Genomic DNA, 24,709 nt, shown 5'->3' with positions numbered 1-24,709 from the left:
ATAACTGTGCCGTTACATGTTTAACTTAAAATATTTTGAAAACTAATGACTTCATCGTTACGAGTGAATAGTATGTTATTCACATAAAGAGTATTGTAGAATCTAAAAATTGTACTAAAATTGTAATTCCGCCAGTGGCGTAGAATTTGGGAAGGGTCAACCATGCACTGCCCCCTGTAGTACGCCTCTGGTAATAGCCAGAAACGTATATTTAACATAATTTCATAGGGTGTATAGTACCTACACTTTCTGTCAAGTATATGAAAAGGATACGTCGGATACTTTTAAAATACTGAGCAAACATAGTTTTTTAATTTTTAAATAAAACACCCTGTAACTCAGTAAGGACCCATATTTAATTTAAGTGATTTTTGTTAAATCTTAATATTTTGAGGTCTAGAATCTACGACTTAGAGATTGGACATTCTTAATTAAACATCCTGTATTATAAATGTTTATAAAATGTCAAATAATAATTGGATTCATTTCAAAAATATTTTTTGTTCGGTAGGTACATACCTATTAATTTTTTTTTTCAAAATATTTAAATAAAGAACACGATTGATTTTCCAACTAACCATATGTAAATTCCATCATTATCCTGGAAACTAACCTATTATTCAAAGCTAGAATTAGTGTCTGTCAGGGTATTTTTCAACTAAGCATGTCAACAGCAAAAAAGTTCATTGTAGCATTGTTTCGTTGCCAACAAAAACAAATATTCATTGCATATTTATATATAGAAATAAGAAGTGTCTTATGGATTACCGCGATATATAGTCTTTTTATCACATATTTTTAAAGTTGTATATTTGAAACACTATGTTGTCCGAAAAATTTACATGAAATTGTTTATATTAAAAAAATTAGAATATCACAAACAACTAAACAAATCAATGTCCATTGCATACGCCACATCACTGTCCTCGCATCTCCCACATTTTTAGTTTCCGACCTCTACAACTCAATAAGGAAGGTAAGTAACAAATAAATAAAAGTAAAAACGAAAAACAAAAAAACAGTATATTTATTGAGCAAATAAATAAAACAAAAAGGTTAAATTTATAATACATTTGTAATGATTCAAATAATTTTTGTGGCTTGTTGACTAAATACTGGCGCATTTTTCTACAACACGATATGTCATCTTACATTTCAATACAACCTTTCTAAAGTGTTTTGAGAAGATATTTATTTGCCAAAGTGATATGTAATAGTATATTTACATAACCAATCAAAATCATAACTGATCAAGAAATAGAAACGTCAAAAATTTGTTCTTTATTGGTGTTGATTAAATACTGTCATCTCTTCTAGCATTCTAAAAAGTTCCGTATACATTTTTGAAGCTGAGCTTCTTAACTCGCTTTCAAGCTGGAGATCTGAATGCGAAAAAGTGATACCACAGCAGGTTTGTAAAGGAAGTTTTTCTCAATGGATTGACCTTAAGGCCCGGCGCAAATTGAACCTAAGCGAGACACAACCTGCACCAGCTAACTGCGTAGACAGTTCTGCGCATCCTACTATCAGTGCATTCGTTCGCAGGTCTCGCTTGGGAACGTTTGTCATCGGCGTACAGTTTTACAGTTTTCTTGGGCCGTGGGATGCGTGACTCACCGCCAGATGTTTATTTTTACTTGTTTTTGTTTGCGAGATGGACTTATCTGAAATGAATACGGATGGTACCTAAGTACCATTTATTATGATCAATAAAAATATTAGCATAGTCAACACCCCGAGTAAAAACTGCGTTGTCTTTGTCATTAAATTCTGATAACTTTTGGTAGACTAAATGAGCGGCGATACGAAATTAATAATCAAAGTTATGCCTTTACAAAAACACATAATTAGAAAAATAAGGTGAAAAATTATTCATGTTACTTAAAACCGTGATCGATAAAAATATCGTATTACCCTAAAATTCAACTTGTCGGCATATTAGATTTTTGTTTATTACATATTACATTTTTATGCTTAAAAATTAAAAACGAAATATGCAGATACTGTTATTTTTTATGAGCGATCAGTAGCGGAGGGATTATGAATTATTATGACCTGAAGTAATTATTGTAAATGATTGCGATCCTGCAGTAATTGTAAATGATTGTGATCCGAGTAGTAAATTGAGGAATATGATTTATGACCGAGTAGTAGGGGAGATATTATTTTAAATATGTAGGTATTAAGGTGGGTAAGTTCAAACCGGTTTTCGTTAAGTTTGACTTTAATAATGTTTTTGTATATTATATTTAAAATATTTAACATTTTCTTGGTATCAACGTGAAGTAACATTAATACACTTTAATTTGCATTACCAAAAACACCAATTTACATTGGAAATTAGAACTTATAAAAAATTAGAAAAAACACTAACTATTCCGTAAACAGCTATTTAAAACTCAATAAAATTTATTTAAAATTGACTGGAAAAAGCACAAGTCCGGTCTTACCCCGCTACATGCTCCTAACTTGCCCCGTGCACTAATGTTTGCGGTGCAAGACTAGAGTAGTGATTTTTTCAGTAAATTTCAAATAATCGAAAGGATTTATTTCTTTAACGTAAACTTTAAGCAATGTTCTTTCCAAAAATAAATGCACAAGACACAAAATTTGCTGTAAAATACCGGCACTTTCTTCAGCAGCTCTAGGTTAGATATCTACTATACTCATGTACTCAGATTTTATAAATGGCAAAATAGTGGCAGAATTACTTCTAAGTGAGAGACATCTATGTCAATCAGTTCATACTAATCTAGTACAGATTTCTACTTATTAATTTGTACAATTAAATGTATCTTATAATAGATTTAGGGCCGGTTGTTCGAACGCTAATCAACAATGATCACTATCAAATATTTAATTACTGTCACAACTGTCAATGTCAACTTTGGTTGGGTTGCTGAAAACATAATTGATTATAATTATGAGATTAGTTAATCAATTAACATAACAATTATTAACATAATTGATTAACTAATTTCATCATTGTAATCAATAATTATGTTTTCAGCAACCCAATCAAAGTTGACATTGACAGTTGTGACAGTAATTAAATATTTGATAATCAACAATGATCACTATCAAATATTTAATTACTGTCACAACTGTCAATGTCAACATTGGTTGGGTTGCTGAAAACATAATTGATTTTAATTATGAGATCAGTTAATCAATTAACATAACAATTATTAACATAATTGATTAACTAATTTCATAATTGTAATCAATAATTATGTTTTCAGCAACCCAATCAAAGTTGACATTGACAGTTGTGACAGTAATTAAATATTTGATAATAATCATTTTTGATTAGCTTTCGAACAACCGGCCCTCAGAGCTAATACGAACTTGCCCCGTTTATGATCTTACCCCACTCCACCTTATGTGCAGAAATAAAATACTCAGAGCCGGTTGTTCGAACGCTAATCAACAATGATCACTATCAAATATTTAATTACTGTCACAAACTGTCAATGTCAACTTTGGTTGGGTTGCTGAAAACATAATTGATTATAATTATGAGATTAGTTAATCAATTAACATAACAATTATTAACATAATTGATTAACTAATTTCATAATTTTAATCAATAATTATGTTTTCAGCAACCCAATCAAAGTTGACATTGACAGTTGTGACAGTAATTAAATATTTGATAATGATCATTTTTGATTAGCGTTCGAACAACCGGCCCTAAGTGTAAGATATTTTTTATGCACCTGCTTATAATCAAATTCGATGTTTTCGAAAGTCATACCGCTACGACTACTAGGGACGTGTAAGATATTTTTAAAACGTTACTAGTTACAAGTACGGAAATACCGATTTTACGTTGTCTACCCAATTCAGTACAAGGATCAGATACATCAGTATTTTGTAATCAGTATTTGTACTCAGTACCACTGAGAACCGGTATCAAAAGTAAGCGTTCCATGCCCGCACTGATTTTGCCCGTCTCTATTCGCCACGTCGATAGCCAACGGTTGGGATAGGTTGTGTTCAATATGCGTCACGCTAGAAAAATAAATGCACGGGTCACCCGTCCCGCCGGCGCAGGTTGTGTCTGCCTTAGGTTCAATTTTTGGCACGGCAGCTGTAGAGTCAATATTTAAGAACATCCAATGGCAAGATAAGGGTATCAATATAGATGGAGAAAGATTAAATCATCTGAGGCTTGCAGATGATATTGTGTTAATCGTAGATAACTTCCAAGATACGGTTTCTATGATACATTAAAAATAATTAATTTAAACATTAAAAAATAAATGATTAAAAATAAACCCTGAGAAAAATAAACTTATGACAAATCTCGTAATGAGTGGAAATATAACTATTGACAATAATACCATACAACGAACAGACACAGCCGAAAATGAAGATGACCTACAAAGATTAATTAAAGAATTCGAGGACACGGCACTCATATACAACATGGTGATCTCAACAGAGAAAACTAAATCGATAGTGATATCAGCGGAACCGAGACGATGTAAACTGGTTGTAAATAACAAAATAATAGAATAAGTGATGAAAACAGCATACTTGGGAATAAAACTGTCAAGCTACGGAAAAGTGGAAGAAGTACAAAAACAAGTAAACATGGCGAAAAGAGCAGCAGGATGTCTCAACGACACAATCTGCAGAATCAACAACACAAATACCTCACAACGGAAACTAAAACCAGGATATATAAATCAACAATAAGACCGATAATGACGTTCACAGCGGAAACAAGAGCAGATACGGCGAAAACACAAAGACTGCTGGAAACAGCAAAAAGTCTTACGAAAAATAGCAAAACAAACTCTAAAAGACAGAGTAAGAAGTGAGGAAATACGAGCGAGATGTGGTATAGAAGAAATAAACATGTGCACCAAAAGAAGAAAAATAGAATGGAATCAACACATAAAAAGACTGACAGAAAATAGAATAGTACGAATAGCATTTATTTATCGTATGGCATATTAAGGCTAAAAACCGAAGTAAAACATGCATTGAGCCTTTTTACAAAGTAGAATAGGAAGAAGAAGAAGAAGAAGAGCAACAAACGGACACCTACAAATATCTAGGCCACGAGATCAAAATAAGCAGAGACAATCAAACACATGAAATACAGAGGCGAATAGGCCTGACATGGGCAGCATTTGACAAACTAAGCCATATTATTCTCAAAGGTTGAATTCCCATGTGTCTCAAGCAAAGGGTTATAACCAATGTATTTTGTCCGTACAAACTTATAGAGCAGAGACTTTAACCTGCAGCATAACTGATTTTATTAAGAAAACGCAACTTAAGGCAAGTGCGTAAATTTAAAAGATTTTTTAGAATAGTTGAAAGATTATGATCTGTATTGAGACACATGCTGCGATACAAGCATTATATTATTATTGAACGTGCGAGTGAGCGCAAGAAGGTAACAAAATACGAAGACAAGTAGTGCCTATCGTAGACGCTCTTACTGTTTTTTTTTCGAAATTCACAAAATACAATTTTGAAATCGTCTAATCAAATTTTATTTTACGATACCAGTAAGAATTATTCTTTTTATATTTTTTAGAACATTCTAATAAAACTTTATTTATGGTAGGGGAGCAACGTATGCTAAATTTGCAGTCACTCGAGCGTTATGGGGACATATTGGGTTGTGATTATTAGGTCCTAAAATCAAAAGAAGTTAAGTAAAATTTTCCATATTAGTGGGCGCTTTCCATTTTTTAATTTAATTTTCCATTTCTAACAATCGTTTTTTCCGATTATAGCGCCATCTATCCATAATTCGAAAAAATGTCTCGAATAAAAGTTGCTTATTTTTACGTAAAGAATCCAAATCTGCAATAAAAATTTGGGGGTCCCATTTAAGATTTTAAAATAACCCCCATCCTACCTCCGTGGGGGGGTCGTGTTTGGTACCATTCGATAGATTTTGAAAGTGTATTTTAAAGTTTTTCGATCTGATGTTCATTTTGCGAAATATCGCGGGGTTTGTATTTAAAATTTAAAATTTACCCCCACCCCTCTTCGTGGGGAGTCACGTTTAGTACCATTCGATAGATTTTTGAAAAATATTGAAGACGTATTTTTTAGTTTTTTGATCTGACGTTCATTTCGCGAAATATTCGCTTTTTTTTGTAAAACTTTTTGACTCGCCCATTTCCTTACGCCCCGCTCAAATCGTCCGATTTTTCAAACATACACTCTTTTGCATGTACTTAACTTACCTTATCTTAATCTGACAATTTCGAGTATTTTTAAGGATAGATTTTTTTTCGGGCCCCCCTTAACGAACTTCCCTGTGTTAAGAGCCAATATATGGTAGAGGTACATCTGCAGGGTACCAGGTTTCTCCCCGTATGATAATCTGACGCGCTCGAGTAATAGCAAAAATCCCCGCTTGGGCTCCCCTACAATTATACACCTAAACTCAGTTATATAAGATAATTGGATTTTATATAGAAGCTACAAAAACTTCGGTTTTCAGGTGTCCTACATATGTCACGCTCTTTTTTGCATTTTTTTATGTACCTTTACGCCGTTTTTAGATCCTATTGTCATATTATGTTCATCATAACCATTTTTGTCGATACTATATCATCAAATATAATTAAAATACTTTTATACAAGCTACTCTACAGGTGTTGTTACAGGTATGAGACCCCATAAAGAGTCAATATAAATAATTTTTAATTTTGAATATATCTTGCAGTTCACGCAGGCTTTATAGCAGGTCAAATTGATTCGTAATTCTAGTCTAAAACGTTTGAAGTACACAAGGTGTTTTTATCTATAAAATTAGAAGCTTAATCAAATGAAAAATTCTCAGAAATGAGATCTTTTACCGATAAGATGAATTCTCTTTCAGCATCATATTTAAATACGTTTTACTTTTACATCTTGTATCCACCTCATGTGTGGTCAAAATTGTTTTGGTTTGTCTTTAAATGGAAGAACAATCTATTTTGTAACTAAATTTTTGTTTTAAATCAAACTCAAAGATGTCCATGATTAGAAAATGAAACTAACTAAAAACTAGGTAACTTATGTTTATCTCATAGTTTTTGTTAATTAAATATTTGAGTTTTATTTATTTTTTAATCATTTTGACAAATAACTATCTCTCTAGCTTGTTTAATTAGTCAACAGCAAGACAAAATTATTTAAAAAGTGAAAATAAATGATCACTTCCGTTCGTCAACAAAAATAAACAAAACAAAATATACGGTTAAAAACCGTATACTCTTTTGTCATACTATGGGCTCCTCCCTTTTAAAATTAATATTCTGAGACGCGCAGAAATCTCTAGTGATAGGTAAACAATTAAAATACGAACAGACCTTGCAGTCGTAAACTGGTATGATATAAAATAAGAGTACCAGACAGATGAAGAGGATGGATGCGGCAGCTAGGCACACCCATATCAGAAATATCTTTTTGTGTCTGTCGTATTTGCCGAAGGATATGAATGGTAGAAAGGCGTAGGATAGAAGGAAGCCGAATACGAAACCAAATAGATGGGCGTAGTTGTCGACCCACGGTAATAAACCGACAAAGAAGAGCACCAGAGTAATGGAGAGGAGCTTGCACAAGGCTTGATTGGGATGCTTTAGCATCGGCCATGCGTTTAGCACTTCCACTATCAAACAGGCGAGCAGTCCGAACTGGGAGCCAGAGGGGCCGACCTAAAAAAGAAAACATATATCAGTACAAGCAATGAGAAAAGAAAATACATGTCGCACCTCCGCTCAAATAGTGTCACAACTCAAATAAAAAGTAAAGAAAAACGGTTTTATTGCACCAACAGTTTAATAAAACGAAAAAACTTATCGTTTATAAAAAAGTGCTACGTTTATAGTTCAAGTATTTGTCGTTAGAAGACACTAGAGTCATTGTATTATTAACCTACATCAACGGTGCACCGAATATAAAGAGTGTCACATATCCACTTGTGCAAGGCATTTATCCATCTAAGATATGTATAAAGCGTCGTTTGTCAAGTTAAGACAGTATATGTGATTACTTTATTCAAAGCAATCTGCGTATGTACTTAAGAAAACTGACACATTTATCACTTATTTATCTTTCTTTTTGCAGTATATTTTGTTTAATTTTGTTACTTGCATTTAAAGTTACATCATTAAAAAGTATACGTCTGTTAACCAGATAATAAGAATGATAAATAATATTTCGTAAATTTTTCGATATTTTATCTGTATAGGGTCACAACTCAAAAAAAAGTTTTTTAATACACTAAGCATCAAAATTAACGCACCAACTTAAAAATGGGACATTTTTCATGTCTCGTATTTCCTAAACCTGTTGTCCAATTTTAGTGATTTTTTAGTATATTATAGCTTTGTTCTTCAAGAATATCGATGTAATAATATTATTACTAAACAGGCAAGAGTCATTGTGTACCGGGTGTAACGATTATAGTGTGTTTTTTCCTCTAAGTTTGGAACACCCTGTGGAATATTCTAGGGTATATAAAATATTGAAATTAAAAATCAACTGTAGCCTTAGGTTTGCTTAACATTTTGCTTTTTGAGTCATTCGCATATGTGGGATAATAAAAAAAATTAGGTACTTTAACAACTAGCCATGTTATTCATTAATACAGGGTGTTTCTAAATAAGTGCTACAAACTTTAAGGTGTAAAGTAAAAAAGAGTAAACATTAAAAAATAATGACCGTTTGCCTTATAAACATATGTCCACAAATGCTTTGTTTCCGAGATACGGGATGTTGAATTTTTTCTTACAAACTGACGATTTATTTATTGCTCTAAAACCGGTTGAGATATGCAAACGAAATTTGGTAGGTTTTAAGTGGTAGCTATTGCGCATTTTTTTACATACAATTAAGAATTTTATATTCACCATTGGCGTGCATACGGGATGTATCTAAAATGTTTATACCCGTATGCACGTCAATGGTAAATATAAAATTCTTAATTGTATGTCAAAAAATGCGCAATAACTACCTCTTAAAACCTACCAAATTTCATTTGCATATCTCAACCAGTTTTAGAGCAATAAATAAATCGTCAGTTTGTAAGAAAAATTCAACATGCTGTATCTCGGAAACAAAGCATTTGCGGACATTATGTTTATTTAGCAAATGGTAATTATTTTTTTATGCAGAATTACCCCTTAAAGTTTGTCGCACTTATTTAGAAACACCCTGTATTGATGAATAACATTGCTAGTTGTTAACGTACCTAACTTTTTTATTGACCAACGTAAGCGAATGAATCAAAAAGCAAAATGTTAAAAAAGCCTAAGGCTACAGTTAAGTTTTAATTTCAATATTTTATATATGCGCTAGAATATTCCACAGGGTGTTCCAAACTTTGAGGAAAAAACAGTAACATCATTGTTACACCCGGTATACAACGACACTTACGTACCTACCTGTTTAACAATAATATTATTACGTCGATATTCCTGAAGAATAAAGCTATAATATACTAAAAAAATCACTTAAATCGGACAACAGGTTTGGGAAATACGAGACATGAGAAATGTTCCATTTTTAAGGTGGTGCGTTAATTTTGATGCTTAGTGTATTTCTAGCAGAATTAATACATTATTTTGTACAGCTTCAAAAACCTTTGAAACTGACTAAAATAGTTATTATACTAATTTTAACAGTTTTTGAATTAAACCAGGAAAAGTTCTAGCACTAACTTTAAACGTCGTTTTCTCGACACTTTGCTTTTTTGACTTACGATACTGTTTAAGGGGAGGTGCGATATAATGTCCGTTTTAGCAAAATCTAGTTTTTGCGAAAATAGTGACATTGTCCAGTCTATTGTACGAATAGTACTAACAATGGGGTTTTCTTTTTTGCCTATTAATGGATTAATTCTTAATTTTCCTTTAACGACTGGAACTACCTGAAATTGGACTTACGGCAAATCCTTAAAAGGATTTAACTAAAGTTGTGAGCAAAAATATCGACTCACGCTGTGAATTTTATTGTAGTTTAGCTTATTAATTTTATGGTGTGTTAATTTGAATTAAAATAACGAATGCAAAAATATATTGTCTATTACTACAGAGCTTCCAAAAAATAATTGTTTTATGCAAATTGGCAACATGTTATAAAATTTGCCTTCTTCTGTATGGCTTAGGGAATGCAGTAAATATTGTAACGGACATGTTCCACGTAATGTAGACCCCTATGAATTTGCCGGTGGTCGTCTCAGTCGCTTTTCAAACGTTGACGTGTATGTACACTTCGAAGTGCAGTAAGTGAATATTTTACAAATAGATACGTCACCAGTGAAGGCGGCCCAGATAAATGCATAATTACGAGAGGACTGTCACCTGTCGCTTACTTATGACACAGTTTGCAGTCTCAAAGGCTTACCGTCGCTACCAGGAGACCTGTAAGTACAGTCGAAGACCTGGTTCGGGTCGGCGTCGTGTTACGACAGAGAGGGACGATCAATTAATTGTCCTGAGTACCTTGCGGAATCGGCACGCGACAGGAGTTAAGTCTGAATAATCCTTGAGCATTATACGAGGTGTCGTCGTCACTCAGAGGACTGTTAGGAGAAAACTTAAGGCTGCTACTTTGATTCCCAGATGAGCTAACACAAGGCCCAATTAAACGCATGTCAGAAACAAGCTTGATTTCTGTTTTCCCGAGAACAATAATTGGAACCATGGAAAATGGAGAAGAGTTTTATTCTCTGATGAGAATCGAATGAGCTTGTATAGCAATGACAGAAGACGACGCGTCTATCGGAGGCATAAAGAACAATATGCCCAGTGCTGTAGTGAGCTATGGAGGTGGTACGCGTATGTTTTGGGGTGGTATATCCTTGAGCCTGAGGTGTATCCCGAATAAAGTACGTGCCTCCTAGCGGCGGGATACGGACAACAATACATTGGCGTATAGGGCAGTCCTTACAGTAGGGATCCTGGCCTATACAAAAAAATGCAGGCGGGTGTGGGGTAATACTGTAGTTTGGTTGCATTGGTGGTGTATTGGCTAAACGTGCAAGGCAGGGTATGGTGCTGATAGAAAAGGCATTCAGGTATCAAATATCCAAACAAAATCTCTTCAGGCCATAATAATGAAAAGACCTACTCCAATGATATAAAAACTTATACTCCTGAAATGATAGCATCTCCTGAGGTAAAATATGCCGGAAGTAAAATGAGCCTCCGTTCGGATTTCCGGGTGAGGACTATCTCAGGGGGAACACCATTGCAGGTTAAAAAATCAGGAGAGGGTCGTGGAATCTTGGTAGTCTTACAAGTAAGAGTCTGGAGTTAGTGGATGCGTTCAAACGAAGGAGAGTTCAAATTGCTTGCATTCAAGAAACTAGGTGGAAAGGACAAAGGGCGAAAGAACTACGTGAAGGATACAAATTGTGGTATGCAGTGAGTAGTAACACTAAAAATAGAGTTGGTATAATTGCTGATAGTGAAATTAAAGATAACGTAGTGGAAGTTGTAAGAACGAGTGATATAATGATGACAGTGAAATTTGTAATTGATAAAGAGGTATTGGATGTTGTGTGTGTGTATGCTCCTCAAACAGGTCTGGGTGAGAATAAAAGAAGAGCTTTCTATGACCAATTAGGAGACGTCCTGAGTGATATTCCGTCAGAGGAGAAAGTTATAATAGGAGGTGATTTCAATGCACATGTGGGCCAAGCCAAGGCAGGATACGAAGCAATACATGGGGGATTAGGCTTTGGAACTACAAATGAAGCTGGAGATGATATGCTTGAATTAGCAATAGCACTAGATATGGCGATTGTTAATACATTCTTTAAAAAGAGAGAAACTCAACTTATTACGTACAAAAGTGGACAACATCAATCCCAAATAGATTATTTCATGATAAGGAAAGAAGACATACGTGAATGCAAGGATTGCAAGGTAATAGTTAGTGAGACAGTAAGCCAACAACATAAGCTGCTTGTTCTGGACATCGAAGTAAAAAGTGAAACTAAACCAACATATCGGAGAGGACCACAAAAAAATCAAGTGGTGGATGCTAACAGATGAGAAAGAAGGTCTATTCAGGGAAATAAAAGTAGAGAAATTATGTTGGAACATGAAAGGAAGCCCTAATACAATTTGGAGAAAAATGGCCAGTAGTATTAGGGAGACTGCTACTAAAATACTTGGGAAAACGTCAGGAAAAAAGTTTGAGGATAAAGAGACTTGGTGGTGGTCAAACGAAGTACAAGGAAAAATAAAAGAGAAGGGAAAATTATATAAAAAGTGGCAAGAAACCAGATCCGACACAGATCTTCAAAACTATCAACAACTATCAAACTATAACAAGATAGAATTGTGTGGAGAAATGCAATTAGGGAAGACGACCCCGCATAGGGATAAGGCAAAGAGAATGATGATGAACCTTGAGCCTGAGGTATAACCTTGAGGTAGAAGAAACAGAGCTTGTGCTCGTGCCCGTTTCTGGTCGCGGAGTGAGTTTAACAGCAGATCGTTACATTACGTATATTCTCCAAGACCATGTTGATTCTTACGCTGGATACATAGGCGATGGCTTCATGCTAATACATAATAACGCTCGATGTCATAGAGCGCGGATTACGAAAGATTACCTGACCAAAACCAATATAACAACAACTGACTGGCCTCTATTGAGTCCTGATATGAATTCTATCGAGCATCTATGGGATAAGCTAAAACGCAGGGTTCGGGTCCGTAGTCCAGCACCAGCGACTGTGGCCGAGCTAAAAACTGAATTAGATGAAGAGTGTGAAGCGATTCTTCAGGATCAGTCAGAAACTTAATGAGGTCCTTAAGATCCCGCTTGGAAAGTGTAATACACCGCATAGGGAGGAAATACTCAGTATTAATTTTGATTTTTTATGTGAATTTACTTCTATATTCATTACATATTGACATTCATTCATAACATGTTTTCTCACATACAATATTAAGTTATCTTTGTAACGTTCTTTGGTTACTAACTTTATAAATATTTGTGTCATTGCAATAAAAATTACTTCTGTTCACAATATTCAATTTCTAATTAACGTAGTCAAAAAATATAACTTAACTTTCTTTTGAGTTGATTTTTTGTTCGCAAGTGTAAAAAGGCAAAATGATTATAATCCAGAATCCAGACTCTACTCATAAATTAAAAATGTGATTTTTCTTTCAAAATTGATTTCGTTTTTAAATTTTCTATTTATTAGATATTTTATAAAATATACTTACATCTGCACGATAAGGTACAAAAATAGCACTAGCCAGATTGCCGGCCACTCCGGACCCAATATAAATTATTCCTATCCTTAAACTGCCAGTCAATTTTTCCAGGTCTATCATTAAAAAATATTGTATGAGAACAGTGATGACTAACTGAAGTACTCCAGCATGTAGGAACAGCGATGTCCATAACCTGTAAAACTGATCAGGCACGTCGGGAAAGTAGAACGGGATCATTCCACAGACGTCGTTTAAGCAAGACACCTGAAAAATAATAATATATGTAATCGTCCACATCATTCACGCATTACATAGAACAACATTAAATTTTTGAAGATTTTTGACCCCCCTCCCCCCCCACGTAACGCACCGTAACGTTTTTATGTACCCCACTCCCCCTACCTAAACGTTACGTAACACCCAAGTGACCATTTGAACCTATTGGAAAACTAGGTTGCGAAAAGTATATACCGGAAACCGGTAAAAGAACTTTGTTATTATTTTAATCGCATTTGAGGTAATAATAAAAACTTACAATCATCATCTAGCCTCAAATGTCCACTGCTGAACATAGGCCTCCTCCCCTCGTTTCCAACCACGTCTATCCTGCTCCGTACTCATCCAGTTTTTATTTAGCTTTCTTACGTCGTCAGTCCATCTTGTAGGCGGTCGACCGACGCTTCTCTTGTCTTCTCTTGACCTCCATTCCAATAACCTTTTTGTCCATCGCCCATCTGTCATTCTGGCTATGTGTCCTGCCCATCTCCACTTCAACCTGGCTATCCTTTCGATGACGTCAGTCACCTTTGTTCATCTCCTGCTTTCTTCGTTTTTGATTTTGTCTTGCAGAGTTATTCCTAACATTGACCGCTCCATTCTTCTCTGCGTTACTCTTAGTTTGGTAGCCGAGGCTTGAGTTAAGGTAAGTGTTTCTAATCCGTACGTCAAGACTGGGAGGACGCACTGATCAAATACCTTTCTCTTTAGGCATGTGAACAACTCACTTTTAAAAGTTTCTCTCAGTTTTCCAAATGCTGCCCACCCAAGAACGATTCTTCCATTCAGTTCATGTGTCTGGTTACCCCTGTCAATCGTAATTTCATGTCCCATGACATGAAATATGTCCAAAACTTACAATAATAATCTTTTATTACTAATTTTACATTTACATTTTCCCTACTTGGCCCCATGCATCATTACATACATTTTTGGCTTCATCCTTTATTGTTCTTCTCATGCATTCTACTATTGTATCTTTTTAATAAAAGCTTAAAATAAAATAACATATTTATTATTTCAACATTTTATTTTGCTTAGTAAAAATTTTTGTATAACGAATAATAATATTATTATATTATACGATGTATATTATACATCGTATATTATACGATGTTGCCGGTAGTTTCGGAAAAATAGTGAAAAAAAATGTGTAAAACTTTTTGTTCTTCAACGCCCTGTATCGTGAAAAGCATGCCGTTACAAAAATTATTTAGTAAGCAAACCCCAATTATTTTTCAATTTTTCATCTATCCTAGAGATCGTGTTACCTTTTTCTGAAACACCGTGTATATATAAGAAAGCACTTATGGAATAAAATTATTTCTGTCCTTGTTTTAAACAATTATTTTAAAAAACGCTGAGACCAGTAGATTTTCATATATAAAATGTGTGCTTTTTAAACATAATTTTAAATGTACAGGGTGATTAATTCAAGCCTACCGTAGTCCATAATGGACTACGTCTTTATTTTTAATGGACCACCCTGTACATTTTTATATTTTTAAAAGCTGCTTAACAATCTGATTTCATGGTCTTTATGAATAATACAGTGTGATCATTTAAAATTATAATGTATGGAAACCACTTCAGGAATAAAATTGCTTGTGTCATGTGTCATTATTTTAGAAAATTATAAAAACGCTAGAATACGTCAACTTTTAAATTCAACTATGGACTATTTAAACAAATTTGAATATACAGGGTGATTATCTTAAGTCTTGCATAGTCCATTATCTTTAATTTTAATTAAACACCCTGTATATTTTTGTTTTTAGAAGCTGCTTAACAACCTCATCTCAAAAATGTGTATTACGTAGTAGGTCTGGATCCCGCGTATGAAAAAAAAGTTGATTAATAGCAAGCTGAAAATTTGTTAATAGCTTAAGGGTGTCTAGTCGGATAAACTTTGATATATGGGAACACTGGAACAAGGGCAGTTTTAATTGTGGAACAGGTTAAAAATTTGGAACGGTCACACCACAAAAACGGCACATTTATTTTGTCCGACAGAACAGAATTAAACTCTCCGAACAGAGATTAAACTCTCATGCAAAAATCATACTGTTATTTTTCACCTGTCATAATTCCTGCCATTTGACATATTCTACATGTTCCACTCATTAAAACGCCCATTTGGTGATAAATACCAGTCTGATTTTTGCATGAGAGTTTAATCTCTGTTCGAAGAGCTTAAGTCTGTTCTGTCGGACAAAATACATGTGCCGTTTTCGTGGTCTGACCGTTCCAAATTAACTTAAGCTATTAACAAATTTTCAGCTTGCTATTAATCAACTTTTTTTTCATACGCGGGATCCAGACCTATAGGGTCTATTATGAATAATGCAAGGTGAAATTTTGAAATTATGTATAATTTTCGTCAAGATATTAATCACATAAAACTTTGAAATTAATAATTCAGGAATCACACTTTAAATAAGGGTATTATTTTTTTAAAATATCTATCAATTTTCTAAACTAAGTATCAATATAGTGGGTTTGGTATTTAATGCTTTTTATTTAAAGACATTTTTAAATAAATTGAAAATTTGCGTATTTAAAACATTAATGAATACCTACTGCAGAAAACGATACTGCATGTAATGGACTTCAGAAAACATACATAATTTATGAACCTGTAGTTCCCTCTGCAACCTCTTAATCCCATTTGTATTTACCATTTCATCTTTTGTTGTGGAGAAAGGTCCAGCTAATTATTGCAAACACATGTCACGACTGTGCTTCATATGGTTACAAATTTTAAGATTTTTTCACTTGAATACTATTAATTGTCCTGTTTTCGGAACATGAGCGGAGCGTGAGGGTGCAACATAATACAATTCAGGGGTCTATGTAAAACATAAAAGAAATTCTGTAGTTTTTTTTATTTAAGTTAAAAAAGAATGTTACGTAACGCGCTGTTCGAACCCCCCTCCCCCCATGTAACGCGGCGTAACGTTTTACAAGACCCCCTCCCCCAAGCTGCGTTACGTAATACTTAAACGCTCCCATAGGAGGAAGAGGACTTATGGACATAGGTGAGCAACTGGATAAACAAGTTGCTAATCTAAGATCTTATTTTCAGACGCAGGCTGATATGTGCTTTATATCGCGCAATCTATGCAGTAGATGACACAGCACCATCCCATGGACACGGGATTCAGAAACGGTTTTAGCACTAGTGACCATGTAGTAACAGTAAAAATACTGATTGAAAAGTCGAATGAATATCAAATTCCATTATATGGGCCATTCCACGAACATACGCCTGTTTTGGATTACTTCGACAACGAATATTTGACTGTGCAACATAAGAAGTACGAAAGTAAATGGCGCTAATAATTATTCCAATAAACAACAATGTAATTTGCAATTTACTTTCGTTGTTCTTATTTTGCACAATAAAATATTCGTTGTCGAAGTAATCCAAAACAGGCGTATGTTCGTGGAATGGCCCATACATGGCATTCATGGACTCCCGAAAGGCGTTTGACAGCATAGAACATTGGGCCATCAAATACTCAGAACGGCAGAATTGATTACAAATACACGGACTTAATAACAAACGTACCTACCTAAATTATATAAAAACGCGAGTACCTACCACAATAAAATTGACGGACGAACACGCTACAGAACCAATACAATTGGAAAGAGTAGTCAGACAAGGAGACACGATATCGCCAAAATTGTTCAATCAGGCTATGGAAGACATATTTAAAAAATTAGAATGGGAAACATATGGAATAATAATAAATGGAGAGCCCTTGAACCATTTGAAATATGCAGACGATACAGTCATGATAACAGATAAGAAGGAAGAGTTGCAGAAGATGGTTGAGGAACTAGATAGAAGCGCATAAGGGAATAAGAAATGCGCATAAACCACCTGTCTAAGCAAGAAAAAATGCGCACCTGGATGGGTAAACCTCTGCATGGGAGGCATCACAATGAGGTCAACCAAGAGTATGTCGACAATATAGCGTCGAACTATTGGTTGACATCAGGAAAGATGTTTCCCGAGAAAGAGGGTTTCCTACTTGCTATTCAGGATCAGGTTATTCTAACTAGAAATTACCTGAAGTATATTGTCAAAGACCTTCAGCTTCAAAACGATAAATGTAGATAGGGATGTCAAACCCAAGAAACCATCCAACATCTTATCGGAGGCTGCGAGGGGTTTTAGGAACTGATAATAAAGAACGCCATGACTTAGTAGAAAAGATTATTCACCAACTACTAGCTAGCAAACTGGGACTTGCCATTCAGGATCAGGTTAATCTAACTATAAATTATCTGAAGTGTATTGTCAAAGATCTTTTGGCCAAAATGATAAACGCCTATACGGATGTCAAACCTAAGAAACTATTCAACATCTTACCAGGGGCTGCCAGGCGTTTATCGAAACTGACTATAAAGAACGCCATGACTCAGTAGAAAATATTATTCACCAAGTAATAGCTAGCAAACTGGGACTTCTCCAAACCGACCATCTCTCTTATCAATACGTCCCTGACAGAATGCTTAAAAACGACAACTACAACTTATACTGGGATCGCACTGTGCTCAAAGACCAACCAGTGGCATATAATAGACCAGATCTCATACTAGTTAATAAACTTACTAGGCCAAAAACACCAATAGATGTGGCGATACCTAACAGTAATAATCTACGTGTTAAATATACCGAAAGGATCACCAAGTACAGAGATCGAAAAATACAAATCGGAAGACAATGAAGCAAGGAAGTACCCAGACGATACCTATTATTCTGTCTACTGCTGAAGTCATTCCGAAGAGCCATTCTCTTAGAAAATATAAAACACATGTATCTAAATGAAGATCTCAATAAGACTATGCAGAGAGCTATACTATTACTCTCAACGTCCAGATGCGTAAGAAAATTTTGCGAGATACCCCGTCGTACCAAATCACCAAGAGCTCGATAGCATGGAAAGAGTCTCACCAGAGCTCAATCCTTTTGTACCGTAGGTGTCTGGAATGAATGAATTTTACCCTTAGAGAAAGTGTGAGCAGTATGGCTACATCTGGAAATGGAAAAAAATATATACAACTTCAAGCTATACTGAGACCATACTCTGCTCACCTATTAACCAATGGCTCATAATATACCTAATCTACAAAATTGGAAAACGACATATTAGCCCGATCAAGGAACACAAAACTTTAAAAAAACCTCAAAAAAATTAAAGGAAGGATGAAAATTTGGGAATAGGTAGTTGAAATTGTTTATTATTATATAAGAAAAAGTTTACAATTCTAAACCGTCTCCATTTTACAAAAATAGGGAAATAAGGGTTGGTTTTTCATTAAAAGTGCTGTATTTTAAAAATAATGAAATAATAAAAAAAATGTAACAGTGAAAAATAAAATAGTCATCAGAGTGATTTAACCTTAAAGATTGGTCTTAAATTTTTTTTTAGATCTCGAATATTTTATGAGATATAGCCTATTTTTAATAAGGGTTGAAAACCAAAAATTTTTAAAACAGTCTTATTCGGTTAGTTTTGTATTAATTAATCTGAAAATTGGTGAACACACTCTTTACAGATCTATTAAGGGCTTAAAATTAAGATTTTCCAAAAATTTTCAAAAAAAATTTACAGCCAGTGGAAAAATTTTGGAAATTTTTTTTGAATTTTTGGAAAAAGAACTGAAAACTTTGGTTTTTCTTGTAATTATGTACTTACCTGAACGAATTACATGCGCGTGCACGTATTCTATATTATTTTCTTTTTGAATTAAGTTAATAATTTGAAAAACTATAATTTTAAAGTACATACTTATATTTTTAAGTTAATTATTTCAATATAAACATATAAAATGAAAATATATCAAAATTTTTTAAAGAAATATTTCTTTTACCAAATATTTATTAGGTTTTCTAAAGTTCATTTAAAAATTAAATTAACTTTAAATTAACTAAAGAGGAAACAGTAGCGATCAACAGGTAGCGAAAACGCGTTCCAAGATTGCGGCTGTAATTTGGCATATTTTTTCGAGATATTTGGCACACGTATTCGTAATATAATAAAGAATGGCGGTACAGAGCCCAATTTGAAAAATATATTATTATGTGGAAATTACTCTGTAATTAAATACAATATTAAAAAAACGAGCCTGTACCGCCATTAAGAAGAACAAAAAAATACACTTTCTTCAAATAAACTTTTTTATCCGATGCCTAGATTTTGTGTCATTTTGGAACTACTGATTTTTTTTTATTTCATTAGTAGTTCCAAAATGACACAAAATCTAGGCATCGGATAAAAAAGTTTATTTGAAGAAAGTGTATTTTTTTGTTCTTCTTAATGGCGGTACAGGCTCGTTTTTTTAATATTGTATTTAATTACAGAGTAATTTCCACATATTAATATATTTTTCAAATTGGGCTCTGTACCGCCATTCTTTATTATATTACGAATACGTGTGCCAAATATCTCGAAAAAATATTCAAAATTACAGCCGCAATCTTGGAACGCGTTTTGGCTACCTGTTGATCGCTACTGTATCACCTTAATTAAAAATAAATGTACTCTATTAAGAGGCTACATAAGCGCGTCATCAATATTTTTTTCGATAGTTCTCCGAACTTTCGACGGTGCGGCAACAGTGTGTCGGCAGTACTACAGTGTCAGTGACACTATACACTATACTATCAGAAACAAAGGCACAGTAATGTGATAACAATAATTATTATACTCATGGGCGCGCTAAATGTTGCCATGCCAGTCAAGTTCGATTTCTTTTTATAGATAATCGTTTTTTAGTAATTCCATTGTGACACAAAATCTAGACATGGGATAAAAAAGTTTATTTGAAGAAACTGCATTTTTTTGTTCTTCTTAAAGCGGCACAGACTCGTTTTTTATATTTAATTTAATTTTAGAGTAATTTCTACATATTCATACTAACATGTTTCTTAAATTGGGCTCTGTACCACAATTCTTTACTATATTGCGAATACGTGTGCCAGATATTTCGACAGAATATTCAAAATTAAATTTGCAATCTTGGAACGCGTTTTTCGCGCGCTGATATTGCTTCCTAAGTTATAAAGGATCAAATGAGTATGAAGTACTAAAATGATAAAAGGTGCAATGAAAAATCGTTTATTGTATATCGAACTAGATCGTCACTGTTTACATTTACTTAATTAATCTAAATTATTCAAAGTTCATTTTCATCTTCGTCTGATGTAAAATTTATGTCTGAATCAACTTCATTTATAATAGAATCAACTGTAAAATCATAATTTTGGGTCCCTTGGCAGCTACCATCTAAACTATTATCATCTTAATCATCAGAAACTATAATGTCTTCCTTTTTATGATTTGTACAATTACCAGTTTGACAACTTCCGCATGCAGCATGAAAATGTTTCTTCTCTTTTTAATATATATTTTTGTCTACATTCTAATTTCATCACAGTCCAAAAGCATTTTGTGTCTATCATCTTTTCTTTCTAAACTTACACTTTTTAATGTTTCAATTCCACGTTTGACAATTACAATTTTTTCGTTATCACATTCTAAATGTTTTTCACAAATAAAACAAGAATTATTATTATTTGTTTCACTGTTCGCACCCATTGTAAATATTTACACAATTATTATATAACAAACAGATCACTTTTATTGATAATAAGTTATAAATTCAAATTTAAAAACTTTGACAGTCGAAAACGATAACAAAACATTGCAGCGTGAACATTGCTCCAATTTTTTCGGTTATGTTCGTCTACTGTGTTTAGAAAGCGCGCCGTTTTCTCTTTTAAGCAACTTTTTCACCTGTGTTTACGTGCCCCATATATTTTTACCTTTGCAACAGGCCTGTTGTATATATATGTAATATGTTATTCAAGCCTTTTTTAATATGTTCCCTAATGGCATCGATTTTATTAAAACATGACATTTTTTTGTAGTTGTTTATAATAAGTGAGCCTTATTTAAAAAGTATTCTATGCATAAGAAAAATAGATACCGCTTTCGAAAGAGTACATTTTCAAGTACCTACAAGCATATTTTTAAAGTTTTTTTATGAATTTTCAACAAAGATATTATTGATTGAAATCTTGAAAATTGACTTAAAATAAAAATCAAAAAAATATCCATTTTTTATCGCCATTCAAATTTTTATCCTTTAAAGTAACGTTGTGCAATTTTAAATCTAAATGTTAACTGGCCATCTTAAAACGTAAATCTAAAAGGAATTTTAATTTAAATGATTATGTAAATTTTTGTGACAAAAAATATGTGTTGCTCTCAAAACTTGTATTAGTTATTTTAAAACATATTTTTCTAAATTAAATAATTTGTAATTCACAATGAAAATATATTCACGTTAAAATTGATATTTTTCTAAAGATATTGTGTTTTCTTCGTACATTTTAATGTTTGATAAATGCCCCAAATTATCGATTTAAAAGTTAGTTAATTTTAAAATGTGACATTTTTGTTGCGCGCGCAATTCAAATAAGCGCCCCTGTTAAGTACTTTAAAAACGGCTATAGATTAGAAACGAATCAAGATGCAAACAAAGTTTTTAGTCAAAATGTTAGGATAAAAGTACCTTGATGATTTTTAAATAAATTTTTTTGTTATTATTGCCTTATTTTCCGAAATACAGCACTTTTGATGAAAAAACAACCCTTATTTCCCTATTTTTGTAAAATGGAGGGGGTGCAGAATTGTAAACTTTTTTTTATAAAATAATAGACAATTTCAACTACCTGTTCCCAAATTTTCATCCTTCCTTTATTTTTTTTGAGGACAGATTGTTCTTTGATCGGGCTATATTTTGATGTAGCGAAACTTAAGAAGAATAATCTGCGTGTGAAATACTAAGAAGACAATGGAAAATGGAAATTGTTCAGATGACAGCTATAATGCTCTCAACTAGTGGTGCCATTCCAAAGAGCCCATAGGGAACATTAAACAGCTTGGTCTTTGTGAACATCTTTGTGAAAACCATGCAAAAAACCGTACTGCTCACAACATCCAAATGTGTAAGAAAATTTGTGGGAGGTACTCCAACATACCATGTCACCTAAGGCTCGATAGTAGAGAAATAGATTCTCCAGAGCTCAATATTGTTTATACCCTAGGTATCTGGGTATAAGTGAATTTTTGGATGAACATAATATATAGTAAAATTTTTTGTTTTAGTATAGACCGTATATTATTTAAAATAATCTTGGCAGATTTGGTATAATCAAGTTCTGTCAATCTGGAATTAAAACAATTCTATTTTCTTGTCACATAATATTTCGCCAACCGGTTGCTGGCTTCATCAGGAGTGCAAAACGTAGAATTGTTCATAGACAAATAAGGCAAACATCAGTAATGAAGACTTTTTACAATTAATTAGACTGTGTCTAATTGTAACGATTTACGAAGTGGAAATCAAAATGTCAAAATAAACTTTTTTAAAGTAAAATGGTGGCTTATTTCCAGTATAAAAATAGTAAAATCTATTTTGTGTGTTTCTGTTGATAGTCACTTATTTCTTTCCTCTGTATTCTAATAAAGGTGCTACTTCGGTATGCGGTCTACGGCAGAGTTTCTAGTTTGGTATGCGGTCTACCGTCTGATATGCGATCTACGGCAGTTTAGCTGATTCGGCATGCGGTCTACGTACAAAAAAAAATTAGAGAAACTATTGCAAACTTTTTATTTATTATTTATATATTATTTTATTTATTACAAACTATTACAAACAAATTTATTATATTACTTAAAAGTTAAATAATCTTTGAAAAACTTATTTGTAGGGTCAACTGACAATACATAAACATTTTAAATGGTTTATACATATACATCTCTAACATCGTGCAGAAAAGCGATAAACTTATCTTCTACATTCCTTCGTAGAAACTTCCACGCAACATAATCCAAATGGGACTGCAAAGTACTGACAGAAACACCTCTCATTTTTTTCAAAATCGTAATTTTACCCTCCAACCAGGATCTTTCTATCCCTTGCGTATGTGCTCCTGTTTGTGGGTCGACATAATTTTCCTGGTGGTTAACGGTTGAGTGCACGTAGCCTAATTGGCGCAAATTGCCGTATGCTGGCCATTCGTCCGCGTGAATTACTGACCCAGCTTCAACTTCCCTTTGTATGATGGGAACTAGGGTCGCTCTGTCTCTTCGCTCAACATAAAAATATCGGACCTCCTCTTTACTCTTTAATCCGAAGACCCACGGACCGTCAATTCGGCGTCCATGATTCCGATTATTTTCCGCTTCAGCATCGCTGTCTTCTGATTCTGCTGGATGGTCTCCATTTAATATTCGTCCTCTGTTGTATTTCCTTCTGCCCGCAAATCTGGCTTCGTCAATTTGGATTGGGTCTTCTTCCGTACCTCGAAGCTGTCCACGGCGATTCACTGACATCACAGAGGAACAGGCTTCTCGACACATGCTGTACCAGTCCCCTATAGCTTCACTTCCTCTCCCCGTTACTTTCATTACTGTGTCAAAATCGAGTTCCAAAATGAACATGAACATCAATTCCAAAATTTGACATAAAGTTAACTTGCAGTTAATTTTTCCATTTAAGTCGGTGAAATGGAAAAAAACGGTTGCCATGTCTAACTGATCTTGTGGTCTGGCATCCTCTCCTTGGACAGCGAAGAACTGGTCTATATTCACCACCCCGATCTCGTTTCCGCTTTTCTTCCATTTCTGCCCCACATCGGTGGCACGGCTCAGCGTCTTCAACATTTTGTAATAAACCGTTCGCTCGTAAAAATGCTACTGCCTCTGCTTCGCTCGAAATGACAGAAACTCTTTTAGCAACATTTTGTTTGCAACTAAATCAATCTTCATTTTGGGGCTCATTTTATACCAAAATAGGTCATTAAAGGTTTGAGTATAAGCACTACGTAATTGACCAATAATGAGTTCGTCATAATTTCCCTAATTTGTTTTTGCATTCCTAATTGAGCAGTAATGAGTTTATTTCAAAGATTATTTACTTTTTAAGTAATTTAATGAAATAGTAATGAGTTTGTCATAATTTCCCTAATTTGTTTTTGCATTCCTAATTAAGTAGTAATGACTTTATTTCAAAGATTATTTAACTTTTAAGTAATATAATAAAATAGTAATGTTTGTAATAGTTTCTCTAATTTGTTTTTGTACGTAGACCGCATGCCGAATCAGCTAAATTGCCGTAGACCACATATTAGACGGTAGACCGCATAC

General features: G+C 33.7%; 1 protein-coding gene across 1 annotated transcript in view; it reads right to left on the bottom strand.

Moving 5' to 3' along the window:
- Nucleotides 1-1,009: 1,009 nt before the first annotated feature.
- The window catches only part of LOC114336242 (inactive rhomboid protein 1), a 192,408-nt gene continuing 168,708 nt past the window's right edge, over nt 1,010-24,709 (bottom strand). The window contains exons 11-12 of the mRNA XM_050647524.1: nt 13,212-13,466; nt 1,010-7,676 (exon numbers count right to left, since the gene is read on the bottom strand). Of these exons, the coding sequence (XP_050503481.1) occupies nt 7,242-7,676; nt 13,212-13,466 (690 nt within the window). The 3' untranslated portion in view covers nt 1,010-7,241. The remainder of the gene's footprint in view (nt 7,677-13,211; nt 13,467-24,709) is intronic.

The sequence above is a fragment of the Diabrotica virgifera genome, chromosome 3 (assembly GCF_917563875.1).
Source record: "Diabrotica virgifera virgifera chromosome 3, PGI_DIABVI_V3a".
NCBI classification, from domain to species: domain Eukaryota; kingdom Metazoa; phylum Arthropoda; class Insecta; order Coleoptera; family Chrysomelidae; genus Diabrotica; species Diabrotica virgifera.
This window is presented reverse-complemented; position numbering and strand designations above follow the sequence as displayed.